Source organism: Herpailurus yagouaroundi, unplaced genomic scaffold, assembly GCF_014898765.1.
Source record: "Herpailurus yagouaroundi ecotype Mexico unplaced genomic scaffold, PumYag 159, whole genome shotgun sequence".
Lineage (NCBI taxonomy): Eukaryota > Metazoa > Chordata > Mammalia > Carnivora > Felidae > Herpailurus > Herpailurus yagouaroundi.
The window spans coordinates 61,014,127-61,034,118 of NW_024412400.1; the positions used below are offsets into that span (position 1 = coordinate 61,014,127).

Below are 19,992 nucleotides of genomic sequence, written 5' to 3' on the forward strand. Positions count from 1 at the left end.
GGGAAAAAAATTAGCATTTCCATTTTAAGATGGATCCACTCCTGGTCTGCAGGCCCTAGTGTGGATTGGTGTTGTCCCTTCCTCACCCTTTACACCCAGCACTCTTGGTTATTGACACAAAGCCTTGGATGGGTCTCCCTTGGGGTCCCTATCCTCAACATTTGAAATCCCACTCTTGGACAGTAGTGGGCCTAGATTATTATGTAAGTACATGGCAGTTTCTGGTCACTTTCTAACCAATCACCTGAAGTATATGTGTGTGTGTGTGTGTGTGTGTGTGTGTGTGTGTGTATCTATGTGTCTGTGTCTGTGTGTGTCTATGTATGAAATACTCCGTTAATCTCAAGGACTGACCTAAAAATGCCTTCTGTCACATACAAGACATATGTGGACACTGTTTAATGTAAAGTCAAGATTCCAATTGGTATCAGTGTCCAAAAGGTTAAAGTAAGTGAACATTTTGTAATCATTACTGCAGTTAGTCATGACATTTCTATTCTCATATTCAGCTTCATTTACCCTGAGATCACTTTCTTTCACCCATACAGTTCACATTCACCTGTTTGGAGATCCAAAGCTGGCCAAAGCTGGGACCGATTTCTAGCCCAGTAAGAACATACTTCATGCTCTGTGGAAGGTGTTATCTCCTGGGCACTGCCTCTCTACAGCTCATGCTACTCATTGTGTCACGGACACTTGCTCTGTTCTGTGCTCTCCCTCATGCTTGCCTACATTACACCTGTTTTCTGACTTTCACAATGTTGGCTCCGCCGTGGATTAGCTGTGTAACCACGGGCAAGCATTCACCTGTCTGTACCTCATCTGTAATGTGCATATAAAAATTGATATTTATCAAATTTATTTGGGGGATTAAATGAGATGAGGTAAAGCAAGGCAGCATCTAGGACAGTGTTGGCACTCCAAGGGATGTTTGATATGTATTAAGATGAGTGAGAATAATAATAAAAATAATAATAGATAATATTGAATACTAAAAACATTATAAACAGGATTTCATGTAACCTTCAAAATAACTCTGTGAGGCGTGTATTATCATTGTCCCATTTAACATTTAAAGAAAAATCTTAGGAAAGTTCATTAAAGTTACACAGTAAAAAGGTGGCAAAGCTCTTGGTCTTCAGTATTATATTCTATTCGTCATGATCTCGTCTCAACAGTTGCTAAAAATACTGTGAGATGCCACATCAGTCAATATTTTTGAAGAATGATACTTCTCACAAAGAGGTTATTCAGCTATTACTATACTCTTGAATAGAACTGTAGTATTTAACAAGTTTAAAGACCCAGAACACCGGAAACTCATTGACAACTATGAAGCCTCCCCCAAAGAAAACAGATGTATGACGATCCATGCATACATTTGCTAATAGTGTCAAGGGCTTCAAGGACTCTCAGAAGTCTACCACAGAACTCTCTAAAAGTCCAAGGTGCCCAGCTAAGGACTGCCACAAAACAGTAAGAAATCAGTCTTCTCATTTTCCTGGTAAGTCAAACTTAGAACCTCAAATCAATCTATTTCTTCTTAACCCAGACCTCATTAGTCAATACTCCACCAAATGTCTTTCTACGTCACCAGTTCTTTGCTATTCCCAATGAGTCTGCGCCCTTTAAACACTCACTGCTTTGTGCCACGTATAATTGCAGTGGTTTCTTAACTAATCTTTTGGGCTTCAGTCTTTCCCTCTCTAACACATCTTGAATGTCACTACTCTTCAGATTAAAGCAATAAAAGTTCATTGAACAACTACTGTTTTTCAGATGCACGCTTTGTGCTGAGGTCACAGAAAGGAAATATGTATAGCTCTGACCTCAAGAAGTTTATTGTCCAGTGAGGGAGGTGAAATAATAATGTTAATATAACTGCTATGCAGCAATAAACATGAGATACTTGGAGAAGTTTTCGCAGCAGGGAAATGGGAAGATGTGTTATCTTGAATGGAAAGATCAGAAAAGCTTTCTAAAAACCCAAACTTGGTTTAAGGACCAATAGAAGTTATCCAGAAACATGGGGATGGCAGTGGGAAATAGGGAAAGGGTTCAGACAAGTTATCCAACATGAACAAAGGCATTGTGACTGCCACATACTTCTCTCTAAAACACTGCCTTCATCATTCCACTATCCTACTTGGAAATTTTCAATAATTCCCCTTTCCATATGGGACTTAACCCTCTTGATTCTTCTTCTTTTTTTTTAAGTTTATTTATTTTGAGGTGGGGGGACAGAGAGAGAGTGTGCGTGCAAGTGAGGGTGGGTCAGAGCGAGAGGGAGAGAATCTGTGCTGACAGCACAGAGCCTGATGCAGGGCTTGAACCCATGAACTGTGACATCATGACCTGAGCCAAAGTCAAGAGTCGGACATTTAGCTGACTGAGCCACCCATGTGCCCCTCAATTCTTTTAAAGCCCAGTTCAAGTTCTTCCCTTTCCATAAAGCCCTTTTTTATAACTCCAGTTTCTGGTGCTCCCTTCCTCTCTCTCTCTCTCTCTCTCTCTCTCTCTCTCTCTCTCTCTTTTTCATGAATCCCTTAGTGCTTACTGATTGGACCTTTCTTTTAATATTTACTGTGTACTGCTATATATTGCTAGTAAATTTCTTGTACAAATCTTGCCCACTCCATCTAAGTTGTAACCATCTTATCAGTGGGGAACATGTCCATCACTTTGCATCTTTTCCAGTTCCTTGTCCATAGTGGGGTCCCAATCAATCTGCTTTTGAACAGGACATAAAATTTCCAGGAAGTAGCGAACCAATAAAGCCATAAGGCTGTAAGACAGTAGTCATAAGAGCTAATTCTGTCTCCCAACACTTAGTTGGATGTTGATCAATTTATTTTTTGAGTGACTCAGTTTCCTTCTCTGTAAAATGCAAGATGTAACCAAGTCAGACTGTAGAACCACAACATTTAGTGTTAAAATACTTTAAATTAGGGGCACCTGAGTGGCTTAGTTGTTTGAGCATGCGACACTTGGTTTCAGCTCAGGTCATGATCTCACAATTTCCTGAGTTTGAGCCCCGCATAGGGCTCTGCACTGGCTTTGTGGAATTTGCTAAGAATTCTCATTCATTCTCTCTCTCGCTCTCGCTCTCGCTCTCGCTCTCGCTCTCGCGCTCTCTCTTTCTCTTCCCCTCCCCTGCTTGCACTGTCTCTGTCTCTCCCAAAATAAATAGATAAACTTAAAAAATACTTTAAATGCCCTACAAAGTTAAAATGCTATATAAATGAAAGTTACTTCTTCATTTACCTTATTGGCATGTATAAATAATCACTTTTGCCCATACACATAATCATAAGAACATGTTCTCAGAATGTTTCTTATATAGAGAAGATCTGATACATAGAAAGTGTGTGTCAGACTCTTCAATCTGAGGAATTTTGACTGCTATCATGTTTTCAGGATCCCGTATACATTTAGACAAAGCAACATGATTATTTTAGCTGCTATCCAACATGGGGTAATTCTAAAACTAGATATCTGGTATGTTACAAATAATAAACACTAGAAAGCACTCTAGCATTTTTAGTCTATATCTTATTGACCTTGATTCTAAACTAGTCATACATTAAAGAAAAAGAAATGTTTCTTAAATAGTAACTATAATCTAAATAGTCATTCACATGTTCCTTCCTAGTGTTACTAATATACAAGCATTCTTACGATTAATTTTTCTCTTGTTGGCATTTACTAAATTTTGCCACCAAAGAGGCTTTTATTTTGTTTTACATTAACAGAACTTAGCATAGTTGGTGTAATGGATTGAACTGTGCCTTCCCCCATTCATATGTTAAAGTCCTATCTCTCAGTACTTCATAGTGTGACCTTACCTAGAAATAGGGTCATTGCAGATACAATTAGTTAGGTCAAGGTCCTAATGGAATAGAGCGGGCCCTTAATCCAATATGATTAGTGTCCTTATTAGAAAGGAGAATGCCATGTGAAGAGAGATGGCATATGACAATAGAGGCAAAGATTGGAATGGTGCATCTATCAGCAGAGGAACACCAAAGATTCTGGATCGCCACCAGAAACTGGGCAGAGAGGCAAGAAAGGATTCCACTCAGGGGCGCCTGGGTGGCTCAGTCAGTTAAGAGTCCAACTTCAGCTCAGGTCATGATCTCACAGTTTGTGAGTTCGAGCCCAGCGTCAGGCTCTGTGCTGACAGCTCACAGCCTAGAGCCTGCTTTGGAATCTGTGTCTCCTTCTCTCTCTGCCCCTCCCCCACTTGTTCTCTGTCTCTCAAAAATAAATAAATGTAAAAAAAATTTTTTTTAAAGAAAGAAAAAGAAAGGATTCCACACAGTCTCGGGGAGGGTGGCTTTGCTGACACCTTGATTTTGGACATCTAGCCTCCAGAGCTGTGAGAGAATGAATTTCTGTTGTTTAAGCCACCTAGTTTGTGGTCATTTGTTACAACAGCCCTAGGAAACTAATACAGCTGATTAAACTATTCAGTTTTACTAAAGTCTTTAGTTACCAATTTGAAAGCATAATGGATTCATCCAGACACAAAAGAACCATGGCACTGAGTAACAAAATCTAAAATTGTCAGTCCACCCTAAAGTATTTACTCAGCCTATATGGTTTTCCCTCTCTGTACTGAACACAGATTTTAAGTGCGTATTTTTCTGTTGTGAGGAAATTATTCATTTGGGAGAAAATGTATGTCAGAACTTCCAATCCATGATCTTAGTGCTCAGGAAATTTAATTCAATAAATGTGCCCTCATGGACTAAAATTGTTTGTGAACTTAACAAATAATCAAATCATTCCTTTAATCAATCAGAAGACTCATCTTTTTGTGAAAAGTGAATGCATTTAAGATTTTTTTTTTAATGTTTTATTTATCTTTAAGACAGAGAGAGAGCATGAGTGGGGATGGGGCAGAGAGAGAGGGAGACACAGAATCAGAAGTAGGCTCCAGGCTCCGAGCTCCGAGCTGTCAGCACAGAGCCCGACGCGGAGCTCGAACTCACAAACTGTGAGATTGGGACCTGAGCTGAAGTTGGACGCTCAAACGACTGAGCACCCCGGCGCCCCAAAAGTGAACGTATTTTAAATGTAATGTTGTATTAATGTGATTGAATAATTAATAACAAAATTTTCAATATTGTGAGTTTAAAACACTCATTTTATTTCTCTAGAGAGGTTTCCAAGAAAATGGTTGATGTTCTATCTTTCATTATGCTGCACATATGGGAAAGTTTCAACAGGATCCTCACAGGGAATGAATTAAAGTGTAATTGGAAAGTTGAATTCTGGTTTTTGAGGTATTTAAAATTAGATAAAGGGAAATAACATAGAATTGGTTTCTTTGAAATTATTTATATAATTTAACTCAATAATATTCATTTAGCACATACTATATACTATGAAATGCTCCAAGGACTATGGAAACCAAAATGACAGAGACATAATCTCCTGTTCCAGAGCTCACATTTTAATAGGATACACAAGAATGTGAGCAAGAGATGGAAATGTAATGTAATAAGTGTTATAATGTAAATTTGTATAAAATGTTCTAGAAATAAAGATAAGGGATGGTTGAGTCTAAGTGAGCATGTTGGGGAAATGTACACTGAAGAGTTAATTGTGAGGGGAAGATGAAGGATGAATGAGAATTTCCTGGGTAGATACCATGGAGAAGGGCCTGCCAGACAGAGGGGACAGGCGTAAGAGAGACTGAGAAGTCAGAGAAGACTTTCTACTTTGGTACTGGCTGGGCAGTGATCTTAACAAAGAAAGAAAAATAGGCATCACTTATTTAACATCTTCTATTTGCCAGACTTTGTGTTATGAATATAATTATGTAATGAGGTAATATAATCGAAACTTTTTTTTTAATTTTTTTTCAACGTTTATTTATTTATTTGGGACAGAGAGAGACAGAGCATGAACGGGGGAGGGGCAGAGAGAGAGAGGGAGACACAGAATCGGAAACAGGCTCCAGGTTCTGAGCCATCAGCCCAGAGCCTGACGCGGGGCTCGAACTCACGGACCGCGAGATCGTGACCTGGCTGAAGTCGGACGCTTAACCGACTGCGCCACCCAGGCGCCCCTATAATTGAAACTTTAAAAAAAATTTTTAAAAATCTTTGGTGCCTGGAATTTATTTGAGAAAAGGGAGGGAGTACAACTGCCATTTAATGTTTCTGCTTTCATATCACCAAAGATCTACATTCACATTTAAGACGAAGTGTTTGTTTGGGAAAAGCAACATGATGAAATTTCCATTATGCAAATAGAACCAGTGGGATGGAAATAGTGAAGTTTGAAATGATGAGGGTATAATTTATTCTACATGGTATGAAAAGGTATCCACTGAAGGTCAGAATCTGCTGTCGTCGATTCTGATCATGACTGGGAATCTGGCCTCAGAGATGGGAGAAAATCTGTGTTTCTTTCTGCTGGGAAAAGTTGGAGGACTCCAACTGCTGGGTTGGAGGGAGATGAAAAAGACTCTGGGTGAGGGTGGGTTCTGGTACCATGACAGCGGTAGGCTAAGGTCAGCAGTGGACAGGAGAAGGCTCCCTGGTTACAAGACATGGCTTGGACTCCAGAACACTCTTCCCTGACACCTGGTTTTTAAATTACTTTCCACCTTAGAAGCCTCTTTTGGTAACATAAAGCTGTCAGTAAAATTTGGCTAAACATTGTTCTTGTATTAGTTTGCCAAGGGCTACCTCAACAAATTACCACAAAGTAGGTGGCTTAAACAACAGAAACTTATTGTTTCATAATTGTAGAGGTCTAAAATTAAGGTGTGGGTAGCATTGGTTCCTTCTGAGGACTATGAGGGAGAAGTCTGTTCTAGGCCTCTCTCCTCAGCCTGTAGATGGCCATCTTCTCCCTCTGTCTCTTCATGTAGCCTTCCTGCTCTGTGTATCTCTCTATCCAAATTTCTCCTTTTCATAAGGACTCCAGCCGTGCTGGATTAGGGTCCACCCTAATAACTTCACTTTAACTTGATTACCTCTGTGAAGACTGTCACCAAACAAGGTCACACATTTTGGGGGGAGTGGAAGTTAAGACTTCAATATATGAATCAGGAAGGACATAACTCAAACCCATAACCGTTTTTCTTGGAGGAATCAAAAGAGAAGTCTGTGTCACACTATGAGAGAAGTTGTATGAGAAGTGTGGCTAGTTTGGAGAAGCTGATAATAAGACCAAAGAGTCTGCTGTCCAGAATGTAGTAGCCTGGGTGGAATTGTCGTCTGGGCAGCATTCTTATGAAGATTCCTAAAATGTTGGAGAAGGGAATTCTGAAAAAAGCCTGTATTTGCTGTTGCCAACTGAGTTTGAAACGTATGCATTATTATCTAGGGCATTTGTTAACTAGGCTGATGATGCTGGGGCCACCTTGGCTACAAGTGTCATTATTCCAATTTCATACTAATAAAACCACAACTCAGGACAGCTGATGACTCTCCTAAGACACCACTGTAGTACAAGGCATGAACAATTTTCAAACTCAGTGTTTTTGGCTCCAAACAGTGATCTTTCCAAAGGAAAAAGAGAGAGAGAAAAATAAATTTGAAAATAAATAAGTTAATCCCCCAAACTGTTATTAGAAGATAAACTGTCACATCACTTCATCTCCAATGTTTCACACATAATAGGAGCAAAAACAAAACAAAACAAGCAAACAAACAAAAACAAAACACCCAAAACTCTTTGAAAGACTAAATCACATCCAGGTAGAGATATACAGGGATGCTAGGGAATTAGAAGAGAGATTGGGGGAGAAATTCAGATATTAGAGACATGAAGAAAAAGGGACAAATAAAAGAGAGTAAGAAGAAGAAACTTCTGAAGAAACAATTCTAGTAAATATTAGCTGGGAATAGAAAGAAAAACAAATGTAGGTCAGGGAACAGCACAATTTTACAATGGAGAGAAAAATAAACAGAAGTGAGGAGTGCTCCAGGGGTTAAAGAAAGAAAGATTTTTCAAGAAAAAGGAAATAGTAAATAATATTAGGATCAAGAACCTAGAGTAAGGGTGAGAAAAGCACAGGGTACCTCTTTCTCCAGGATGACAAGGAAGGTAGAGGAAGAGAAGATTATCAAAGATGTAGACGAATTTTGAGGTGAAGGGTAGGGACGCAGATTTGCCTAATGATACGTTTTCTTTAAGGAACAGGAAGTTGGGGAGCCTGGGTGGCGCAGTCGGTTAAGCGTCCGACTTCAGCCAGGTCACGATCTCGCGCTCCGTGAGTTCGAGCCCCGCGTCAGGCTCTGGGCTGATGGCTCGGAGCCTGGAGCCTGTTTCCAATTCTGTGTCTCCCTCTCTCTCTGCCCCTCCCCCGTTCATGCTCTCTCTCTCTCTGTCCCCAAAATAAATAAAACGTTGAAGAAAAAAATAAGGAACAGGAAGTTGAGACATATGTTGAGAGTAAGAGAAATCAACATAAAGCAGCGCCTGCGGAACAGAAGTTCAATTTTGGTGTGGTGTGTGTGAGTATTAAAAAAGGAAGTTCTTTGAAGAGAAATAAGGAGTCCCCAGCTCCAGCCTCAATGATGCCAGAAGGGACTGCTTCCTGGGTTTTTGCTTAACAAAATTAATAGTTGGGGAGCAGGAATGGCTTTTGGGGTAGATTTGCGGTTGAGGATGATTAGGGAGAAATCGGAGCAGAATAAAGACAAAATAACAAAAAGCAATAAAAAATATTATCTGCGAATACGATTACAATGACTGACTGGATCCCGGCTTAGTGGAAAATGCAGGAAAAGCCAAGACATTTAAGTGGCAAAAGGCCTGGAAGAGGGGTGCGCAGACCATCCAGGCTTTGATGAGTCTGCAGAAAATTTTAGAAACAAAAGAACAGACTATCATCTATTAGACATCTGCCTCTTTTTTTTTTTTTTTCAACGTTTTTTATTTATTTTTGGGACAGAGAGAGACAGAGCATGAACGGGGGAGGGGCAGAGAGAGAGGGAGACACAGAATCGGAAAGATATCTGCCTCTTTTAAAAAGTTGAGATAGAATGTGAATTGAGTTATTTGGGCATAACTTACTCTGAAGTTTCTCCTGTTGGCTAGAAGCATGATATTTAGAAATCAGTGTTTGTATTCTTGTTTTCTGAGATAAGCCTTTGCAATTTCCATTTTGTATTAACTACCTAAAACTCTCCATAGGGCTCTATTTAAATTCAATGACTGTTGGAGCACCGGTGGTCAAAGCTGGTGTAACACGTCTTTTAATTGTGGTACCTTAAGTGGTTGGGGGATTTCATCTTCCTTAAATGTAACAGAAGACAGATATTTAAAATTCCAATTAAGAGATTAGAGAAAGGTGCATTTATATACTAAAACGAATAAAAAGTCCTTTTTATCCTGATGTTCTAGCTTGAACACTTACACCTCTTCATCTATTGCAGAGAATACTGGGTGCTTAAATTCAGTCCCCCACGTGGCAAAACAGTGCTTATGGAACAGTGGTTCCATAAAGTGGAGCTACACTTCCAAATGCATTTTTCTTTTCGACAATAGCCTTTTCAAATATTTGTTATCTTTTAGCCAGCTATTCAAATTCCTCCATGAGTGAAAACCTAAGAACTGGAATAATAAAATAACGTTACCAACCTAGGGAGGCTGATTTCCACTTCCTCTTCTTGCATCTCAGAGAACCATTTCAGGATTCGATGCGCAGTAATGCGCTTTTCCATTTCTTCTATGTTCACATCTTCTGCAGGGAGTATGATGATTAAACTAAACTCGTCACCTTTATAAGGTAATTCCAAAACCTGGTAGTTCACGGAGGATTCAGAAAAATAGCCTGGAACGGAGAAATAAACTATTAAATATTCTTGGCAATTCCCCAAATCATGCTTCAAAGCAGGATTTCTCATCTCACCATATTTTGTTCTCAAAAGAGCCTTCATCATTGGAACTTTGACTGCTGCACCATCTTTCTTAGTAAAATTCATCAACTGTGTGTTCTCTTTTGTGAACTTCTGCTTCCAATCGCCCTTGAAATAAACAGCATTCACCAGGATGAGCCGAGTCAGAGGGCCAAATTCTTCCCCGGAAAACATGTTTTTAATTTTCCCTGTGAAGGGGGTGCAGGAGGAGGCAGAAAGAGATGTGCAAGAGCGACTCAGTGGAATGCCTTAAATAGAATTAAAGCACAAATTTCTTTTGCAGGTCATTATAAACGGGGTGCTTTATCATCTAGCCTTGGCAATTTTGAGAGTAAAGAGGAGCACTGTTACTTATTTCACTTAGACACAGGTACAAATGAGATCTCACTAGGAAACCGGAGATACGAGATTGTCTTAGGCAAACCTGGACAGACCTGCTATTGGACTCTCTTCGGCGAGCTTGTTTGTCTAAATCGTTTTTCAGCCAGAAAGAATGAAAACGGAATGTCCCTTCCTGCGTATTTATTGATGATTTTCAAACTTTATTTCAAGTTTCTCCAGCAGGTCAATCAGAATGAATAAGTCAGTGGTACACTCAAACCTTCTATTCCTGTGGCTAGAGCCACTGACCATTGGGAAGGGACAAGAATGGAGCTGTTAGTATGATTTTCTTCCTCTAAACAACCAGTCGGCTATTTCTATGTCCAGTGACTATTTCAGTTAAGAGATAAAAGCATGAATGAGTGCCATGGAGCTGTCTAGGGATATTCATTTTGTGTCCCATCAATGGGACTTTCCTGTGAACGCTGCTCAGAACACCCATCTCACATTTTGAACCATGCCTCCCTGAATGACGCTTCCTATCCTATATCATCATAATTTTTGGAAGCAGAACGAATGAACAAAGAAACAAACTACTGTAAATCAAGGCCTGATATATGCTTGTTATTTCTCATACATTATTATCAAACCTGCTAATAATCCTGAAATATTTTAATAGTATCCTCATCTTAGATAGGGCATAGCCTAGAACCGGTTAGGATTTGAACTCAGATCTGAAGGACTTTAAGCTTGTGTTCTTTCTACTATGTCACTCCAAAATCCCTGAGGAATTTTTGCTAGCTTATATTGAGATTAAAGTTTAGATTACCATGTTTATGATATGGTTATCCACATTTATTATTAAACATTAACCCACCCACCTGAGATGTGTTAATTATTTACAGTATATGTGGGAAAGAAGGCAGTTGAGGCTGACAGATCTAATTTTTACCTGGCCCAAGATATTACTTCAGCTGCCGTAGATTAAAAACCTATGCTTAAACAAAACTTATTATTAAAAGTTTTCCATTAAAAATTCTCTAAATAGGCGTTGCTGAAAAAAATCTGTATGCTTTTCAACGCAGCTGACAATTTCTCTCAGTTTTACAATTTAGTATTAATTTGAATAACAGGGAAGCAAAATGGGAGGTTTGATTCCTCTGAGCCACAGTTTAACAGGAAAATATTCAACCATTCTTTACTTTAGGATATTAAAAACCATGAATACAATGGCAAATAATGATTTTACGAAAATGGGAAACTTTACCATCTGTTTTGCTTTCTACCCAGGTACTTATTGTCTCTGCAGAAGCCTTTGCATCTTGAAAATCCACCAGTTTTATGGCACTCTGAAAAAACTCCTTGTTGCTATGGAGATACTGTTCTTTCACTGTGAATCCTTCTTGAAGGTAGAGGGCATTGGCAAGATTAAATGTAAATTCTTGCCTTTTCTCTGAGATGGAGGAGAAAAATGACTCCAGCACAGAAAATTCTTCTCCTAAAAAATAATTATAATGTATACTGACATATTGAACAACATAAAAACAACAGCTTTTCAGCTTTACTTCTAAGTGTTGATTCATATCACCATTTTTTGCACCCTTAGGTAAAACTAACGATCCTTTCTAAGTTAGTATAAATATTTTAAGCATTTATCTTCATACAATATGCATTTTATAAAGAACTCAGTTCTTATACAGGAAAAAAAAAGAATGTCCATGTAAATTTGAAATGTGTCAAAAACAAGAATGTGCATTTAAACAGGCTGAAGGAAATTCCCTTTTTATAGTCAAATTTAGCTCATTCTTACTTGTTGGAAATTTATCTTTAGAACCTCATTCTTTGCATAACATGCGATACTTATGGAAGGAGAATACTAATGAATACTGATGGTGGTATGACAGTGATGAGCAATCCTTTTCATTATTGCTTTTATTTCAGCTTAAGAAAGTTCTCATAAAAGATGAGCAATGGCACCTGTCCAAGTTTTGAAATTTATGAGGTAATCCCTGTAATCATCTCTAGAGATGTGCAAGAATCAGAATTGCCTATTTCTTCAGGTTCATGAATGTATATCCTGTGACCGTCTACATGAACAGTACCAGTCTTAACCATTCCAACTATCACCACTAGTCAACTGAGTCCAGTAGAGTCAGTTAAGAATCACTGTTGGCCTATTATTTATTTACCGTTGGATTATTCTGACCACCATGGACTGTTGGGAAGATACATGTGCCTATGAGAGAATTCAGGTTTGATCGTTGTTCAGAGGTTTCCTATCCATTACCAAAAATATAATGTTTTTCATTCCTATCTGGCTTACTCCTGGAACTCAATCATTAAGTCTAGGAACTCTATTTCAAATCAAAGTTTCTTTCAGGGCCATTGTTATATTTTGAGTTACATACTAAAAATACCACTTTCATAACTTAAAAGTTGAGTATGCCTAATTAATCTTTATTGAAGAAAATATAAATCATTCATCACTAGAATATACCCACTGAATAAAGAGAGAAAATTTTTATTGAGGACTTGTCTTGAGTTGTCCACTGGAAATGTGATGGCGGCCAGGGGAGATGCGCGCGTCTGCGCACTTTAGCAGAGAGCTAGCAGTCAATGGGCATCTTTGTATAAATAAGAACAGCTTCCCTCACAGGTGGGGGAGAAGGAGGGTTTCAGCCCAGTGGCCTCATATCTCGTCTAGCTGAGTAGAGCCTGCATTTCCATTCCCACTTGTCTCCTTGTCCTCCCCTGCTCTTGTGCAGGTACAACCCACATAACCATATCGCAGGCTCTGGGAGGTATATTTCATTATGTTTCAAACTCTATGATGCTACATTCTGGGGATATAGATACAGATATAAACAATCTTAGCCCTAAAAACTTACTTCCCTTTGGTTGGATTAGAAGAATTTCACTAAATCTTTACAATCCTAGAATTCTTACATAAGGAAGGAATGAAAGTTAATCTATTTAACTGTTTTCTGCGATGGTTTTAGATGCAATCATTTGCTATTTGAAGCTGAGGAAATATCTCAATAAAGGCAGGCTACAGAGACTTTCTGAGTTAAGGCATGTGAGTTTTTTCAAAAGAATTAATTAAGGTCAGAAATGAAGTGGCAGAATTTGAAACCAATCTTCAGAAGTTTGTAATTTATGAACATCTTTAAAGGAATGGGGGGGGAGGGGAAGGGGAGAAAAAATAGTTCCAACTCATTTGTCAGAGCAAATAGATTTATGTCATGTACTTAAGGTCCAAGACTGTATGACAAACAGTCAGTTTCCCTTTGATAAATCACTGGACTCAGAAGTCAATGAAAAATGTCATCAAGTAGCACAAGTTTGGAGGAGAATATAAAGTTATCTGTCTTATAAATTTGATTTAATTTCAGATTAATACCCTCTTCTAGCACAGATCAAAACGAATATGTATACATGGCTCCCAATAAGCAGTGAGAATAAATTTATTTCAGTTCCTAAAACAGAGTCATAGAACACCTATAGGCCATGGGGTGAATATAACTTTTGGTTTGATTGTACTAGTCCTCCAGAAAATGTTCTAAAATTCAGTACATGTATACTTCTCCTGCTATTAAGAGCCCAAAGGCCAACTGTGTGTGAAATATGAGAGATCTAAAGATGAAAACAAAGGCAGTCATAGGATTATAGATTATTTTAGCCAAAAGGTCCATATGAATCATTTATTAAAACTCTTCTTTTTATAGTGAGGAATCTAAAATCCAGAGACGTACAGTCACTGGAGAGGTGCCAAATCACAAGATTATTTGGTTTTGGAACTGGGATCAGAATGCAAAGCTGACCCTCTTTCCATAACACTCTTAGAATAGCAAGCACCCCAGTTAGTCTTTGATTAGTAAGCAGCATGTTAGAGGCAAAGCAAAACGGAGCATTATCAGATGCTCGGTAGACTAGAGAAGGTAAATTCTGAGCAGAAGTTTTGACAATTGGGGGAAAGAAGGAAAACTGAGGACACTGAGAGCCCTGTGGGGATAGGATGCCAGGAATTGTATGACCATCTGTAGAATAAGCCAGGTGTTAACATAAAACAGCTTAGTATGACAGGTAGTAACTTTTGATAACCACTGGGAATGGAAGGTAGGGCCAGGACCAAGATGAGTCAAGGAGGCATTTATATTGAGCATGAAATTTAATGAGATGCCAGCAGACTCAATAATCAAGATAATATTTTACTGTAACAGTAAAAATCCGTATTAATCAAAGAAATCCATGAGGTACATTTGTAAAAATGCTCAATGAAGACAGGATCGTTACTAGTGATTTTCCTGTTCCTCTTGGGTTCCAAGGTGGCCCTACCAGGCACCACCTTCTGATCTTACACCTTGTTCCGCCCTTCACACCACTTTGCTCTTCTTTCTTTAGACCATCTGGGCCTCTTCTCCATTTCCTTGCTCTCTTCCACTCTGTTCCCTTCCTTAACTCTGTCTCCTTTTTCTTTGTGCCTTAATTCTCTCCTCCTTTTTTTCTCCAGAGTTTATTTTTTCATATTTTTTCTCTCTCTGGCGCATCTTCCTTTTCCTTTTGCAATAACCTTCCAACTGTGTCTCTGTGTCTCTCTCCTTCACAAAGCATAATAGAAAGCAATTTTGAGGGGCGCCTGGGTGGTTCAGTCAGTTGAGCATCCGACTTCAGCTCAGGTCATGATCTCACGATTCATGAGTTTGAGCCCCGCGTCGGGCTCTGTGCTGATATCTCGGAGCCTGGAGCCTGCTTCAGGTTCTGTGTCTCCCTCTCTCTCTGCTCCTCCCCTGCTCACACTCTGTCTCTCTCTCAAAAATAAATAAAGATTTTAAAAAGTTAAAAAAAAAAGCAATTTTGATAGATTTTGTTACATGTGTTACAATGTTAATGTTTAACTGCCCGTCTATATTTTCCCAAGGAAAATATAATATATTGCTCTTCTGATCTAGAACTCTTACTGAATCATTTTTGGAATTTATTCTGGACAAGCTACTTTAACCTTTCTTTGCTTCCATGTCCTCATCTAAACAGCAGGGTTATGTCTACCTCACAGAGTAACTGTAAATAGTAAGTAGGAGAGCAGATATCAAGCACAGAAAAAAGTGTCTGCTACACTATATACATGTTTGATAGTGTCATCATCATTATTGCTATGATTAGCATTACATTCACAATCCAGAGTTGTTAACATTTCTGTTTCTCTACAAGATATACCCATTTAGAGTAATTTAGATTTCAGAGGCACTAATTTTGCTAATTTATCTTAGAGTCAACTTTACATATCTTTATAAATGTATTTTTACTTTTCAAAGCAGTATCAAGTGATGAAATGCTTCTGTGACTCTCTTATGGGATTTGCTGAAATTAATCTAGACAGTCAAGACTAAATCTGGAACACAGTGGCTTCATTTTACATTATTCACAAAGGAAAATTCTTGCAATTAACTTCACTATCACCAACTTCTTTTCTACATAAAATTGCCTTTATTTAAAATGAAGCAAATGAGACTTTGTAAAAACAGAAAGGCAAATTCCTAAATATAAGTGCTCTGTTCTAAGGCAAACATACTGAAATTGGTTATAGTTACAGTGATTACATTTCCAAATCGAAAAATCTGGAAATTTGGTCTGATGTTTAGGACATATTATCTGACAGTGATGTAGAAGTTTAAAATTAAAATTATTATGGAAATCGAGAACACAGGATAGCCCGAGAAAGGGCCAACTGCCCTTTCAAACAGGACACCAGCACCAAAGCTCTACAGTAGCTCAGATAGGCCTTTGGGAGACTCTAAGACAGCAACCCCTCAAACGCCAAAAGGCCTTGGATGGTTTATGTAATTTTTTTTTCAGATTTTCTTTAAAAACTATTAACCAAACAAGCTTTTTAAATGTATAAATTAATACTTTTTCTTGGTCTCAGTTAAGTGAAAAAGTTAAATTTTATTTAGAAAACTAACTTTAGAAAGCTAATAAAGTAATGAGAGATGCACACAAAGATTTCTGGGTAAGGATGCTCGTTGAAGCATTTTTATAACAGAAATACTGGAAACAACCTAATGAAGAAGGGGTAAGTAAGTAATGATAGTTCCATAAGAGGCCATGAAATGCAACAATTAAGAACCATATTCTGAAACTGATGCGAAAAATGATCATAGCATCATGATGGTGGAAATATAAACAAACAAACAGAAAACCATACACATACACACATTTACGCACACAAGACGATCTCAATTAATTAAATCTGGCTAAACCAGACCAGAAGAAAATATACTGTCACACTCACACCTTTATATCTGTATTAAAAATAATACATTCTTTTGGTAACATTTTCATTGGGAAACAATTAAAATTATTATTATATACAATTCTCCATTTTATTATAATTTTACACTTTTGATAACATTTTCCATTGATTTAAGTTGTGTCACCCTGAACTTCTAATTTTAAAAATAAATTTGGCCAGATCTTATCCAGCATAAATAATCATATGTAATGGGGCACCTGGGTGGCTCAGTTGGTAAAGCATCCAACTTCAGCTCAGGTCATGATCTCCTGGTCTGTGAGTTTGAGCCCCGCATTGGGCTCTGCACTGATACCTCCGAGCCTGGAGCCTGCCTTGGATTCTGTGTCTCCCTCGTTCTCTGCCCCTCCCCCACTCATGCTCTGTCTCTGTCTCCAAAATAAATAAACATTAAAAATTTTTTTTAATAATTATATGTAAGAATCTCACCAGTTGAGTTTTCCTGAAGTTTTAACGTTTGTCTTATCTGCTCCTGTGCGTTTCCTTTTGCTCCCAGTTGTACCATCCCAAGAACCAACGTTGTTCCAAGGGGGGAAAATACAATGTTGTCCTTATGAGATAAACAAATAGCTTGATAAAGATCCACTGCAAATTCGATATTTCTTTGAGCCAAGGGTCTTGAGGCTTGACTTCCAGAACAAATCAACAGTAGACTCCACAACAAGATCTTATCCATTTTGACTTCTGTGCATTAATTTAAAATTCATTAGTTTTCAAAATAACCAGAGGTGACCATAGTGAACTCAACTGACAACCTTCTTCCTATTAGAATTCTTTGTCTTAAGTCAAACATTATTACAAGGAGATTCTCATGCCAGTTTGCAGAATAAGCTTCATCTATTAGGAGAAATAAGCATGTGCAAATGGCATTTTTAAATTCCTTTTATATTCCTTCAAGAACTAGTCCAAAACAAATAAGGCAGTCTTCTAAAATCAAAGAAGAAATTATAATTCTGGAACAACGTCAATAGCAATATGATCTCTAAATAGCTAAATGATACTTTTTCCTATCTTTCCCATGGTTTTAAGTGAGATACCTGTAACTCTTTATCAAGGGAATCCTCTCTCCACACTACTCGAAAATGGTTTATAGATGAAAAGAGAAATGGAATAAAATATGAAGACACTCCAGTGTGGTTTTGAACCTATAATAGTGCAAAGTTAATGTATTCTAAATCAGTTTGAGTAATCTGGTAAAGTTTTTATGGTATGAATTTTCATACTTTGTGGACTCCTACTTCTAGAGGGTGAAATACCCTAAAATTCACATTGTACTTTTTCAAAGGAAGGAGAAACTCAGAAAACCTGTAAGGAAATGCAATTAAATGTAACACTACAACAATAACAAAAGAAAAAAGCACTTTCTAAGAAACCAAGAATAATTTGACAAGTTAACACATAAGAAAGCTGCAGCTGAAAACTTTAGCCAAGTCACAACACTAATGACACCTTATTCAAGTGCCCTCCACTAAAAGTACAGGAAATTCAACCATCTGATTACGTCTTGAGAATGAGTTTTGCAATATTAGACTTCATGGAATACTGACCCCAAAACCTCATAAATTTTAGTAACGCTAATTTTACCTTGCAAAAACTCTATTTCAGGAACTCTTAATAACTCCTAGTTTCATAGGTTACTGGGAAGTAACTGTTCATTGGGGGGTAAAGATGAAAGCCTCTAGAACAATGTATTGTTACCCTTAAAAATGAAGAACTATATTTCTAAAGTGCTTTTGCAGACCATTGGAAGGGTCACCATGACCCATAAGTGGGTTAAGAGTCACTATTACATATAAAGATTACTAATAGTCAAATACTCTCTAAAGCTAATCTGTGGAGTCATTATGTAGCTACTTCAAATTGCCTTCTAATATTTGTAGCTAAACTCTATTTGTTTAGATATACAATTTGCAAAGGAAAAAGACTTCAAAATGCAATTTAAAACAAATGTTAAAAAATAGCATGTTGGTAAATTGCAAATATAAACATATATTATCAAATGGTTTATTGAGGATTAAGTTAGTACATAAGGTTGTGAGTGGAAGTGCAACAAAAGTAAAAGCCAGTGAGTAAGAAAAGTTTTATACACAAAAATAAATTTCTGTTTACCATTTTCTTTCTTTTTAATGTTTATCTATTCATTTTGAGAGAGAGAGAGAGAGAGCACATGTAAGAGGGAGGAGGGGAGAGAGAGAGAGAGAATCCTAAGCAGGATCTGAGCTGTCAGCGCTGAGCCCAAATGGGGCTTGAACTCATGAACCATGAGATTATAACCTGAACAGACATCAAGAGTCAGACTGTTTAACCAACTGAGCCACCCAGGTGCCCCTATGTATCATTTTCGAATACATTCACTATCTCAGAAGATTTCTGATTAAAAATAGAAGTTTGTAGATATATAAGTAGTCACAATGTTATTAGTACTTTTAAGTCATCAAGTGGTAGTTCTTTAGGTACATCTTTATGTATTTGGTTTGTAATACAATAATAAACAATACTATGAAGGATACAAATTTTTCCTTATGGTAGAATCTGAGGGGTATCCTCTCATTATACTAATAATCTTAATAATTAAAATTTATATTATTTGAGCATCGGGGTGCTTGGGTGGCTCAGTTAAGCGTCCCACTTCAGCTCAGGTCATGATCTCCCGGTTCGTGAGTTCAAGCCCCGCGTTGACAGCTCAGAGCCTGCATCCAGGTTCAGATTCTGTGTCTCCCTCTCTCTCTGCCCCTCCCTCCCCCATGCTCTGTCTCCCCCTCTCTCCTTCAAAAATAAATAAACATCAAAAAAACTTTATATTATTTGAGCGTCTAATTCTCCCAGAAAATCTCTAGGCATTGAACAAATTATAATCTCACACACACACACACACACACACGAAATGTTTTCAAAAGTTCACTTAACCTCATTGTGTTTTGGATCCTATCTCATTAGATCTCATTAGAAAGCATGAAGTACTGGTGAACTAAACAACATAATGACTAGTCCTATAAGAATTTATAGGACTTCAAATTTATAATGACATTATTTAAGGAGAATAAAAGTAATGTGTTAATTTGATAAATTTAAATAAGATCTGCTATCAAAGTGAATTGAAATGCCAGTCCCCTGCTCTATTAAATACTCATGATCAATATTATTGCATATGTACTGCATTCAAAAGCTATTTAATTTTAAGGTACTTACCCCAAATTGGCTTCTGATTTTTCACTGTGATGTTATAACTGAAATGTGCCTGCTGGGAAACACTAGTACATAAAACACCTGATCAGTCAAGGCCAAATTTACTTATCTTGAACACTGTTGATTAACTCCTCTAAACCCAAAGCAGGTGTTCACTACATTTGCATAAAAGGACTAATATGATCAGTTAATGATCAATGACGCAATAGGCAAGAAGTGAGAGAGAAAACCATAACAGAATTTTTTCAAAGCATCAATCTTATATTATTTAATCCATTATTCCACTTCTTTTAT

General features: G+C 37.7%; 1 protein-coding gene across 1 annotated transcript in view; it reads right to left on the reverse strand.

The window, feature by feature from the left end:
* The window catches only part of SERPINI2 (serpin family I member 2), a 34,108-nt gene extending 14,316 nt beyond the window's left edge, over positions 1-19,792 (reverse strand). The window contains exons 1-5 of the mRNA XM_040480674.1: positions 19,702-19,792; positions 16,942-17,196; positions 11,473-11,703; positions 9,878-10,072; positions 9,607-9,799 (exon numbers count right to left, since the gene is read on the reverse strand). Of these exons, the coding sequence (XP_040336608.1) occupies positions 9,607-9,799; positions 9,878-10,072; positions 11,473-11,703; positions 16,942-17,188 (866 nt within the window). The 5' untranslated portion in view covers positions 17,189-17,196; positions 19,702-19,792. The remainder of the gene's footprint in view (positions 1-9,606; positions 9,800-9,877; positions 10,073-11,472; positions 11,704-16,941; positions 17,197-19,701) is intronic.
* Positions 19,793-19,992: the final 200 nt, after the last annotated feature.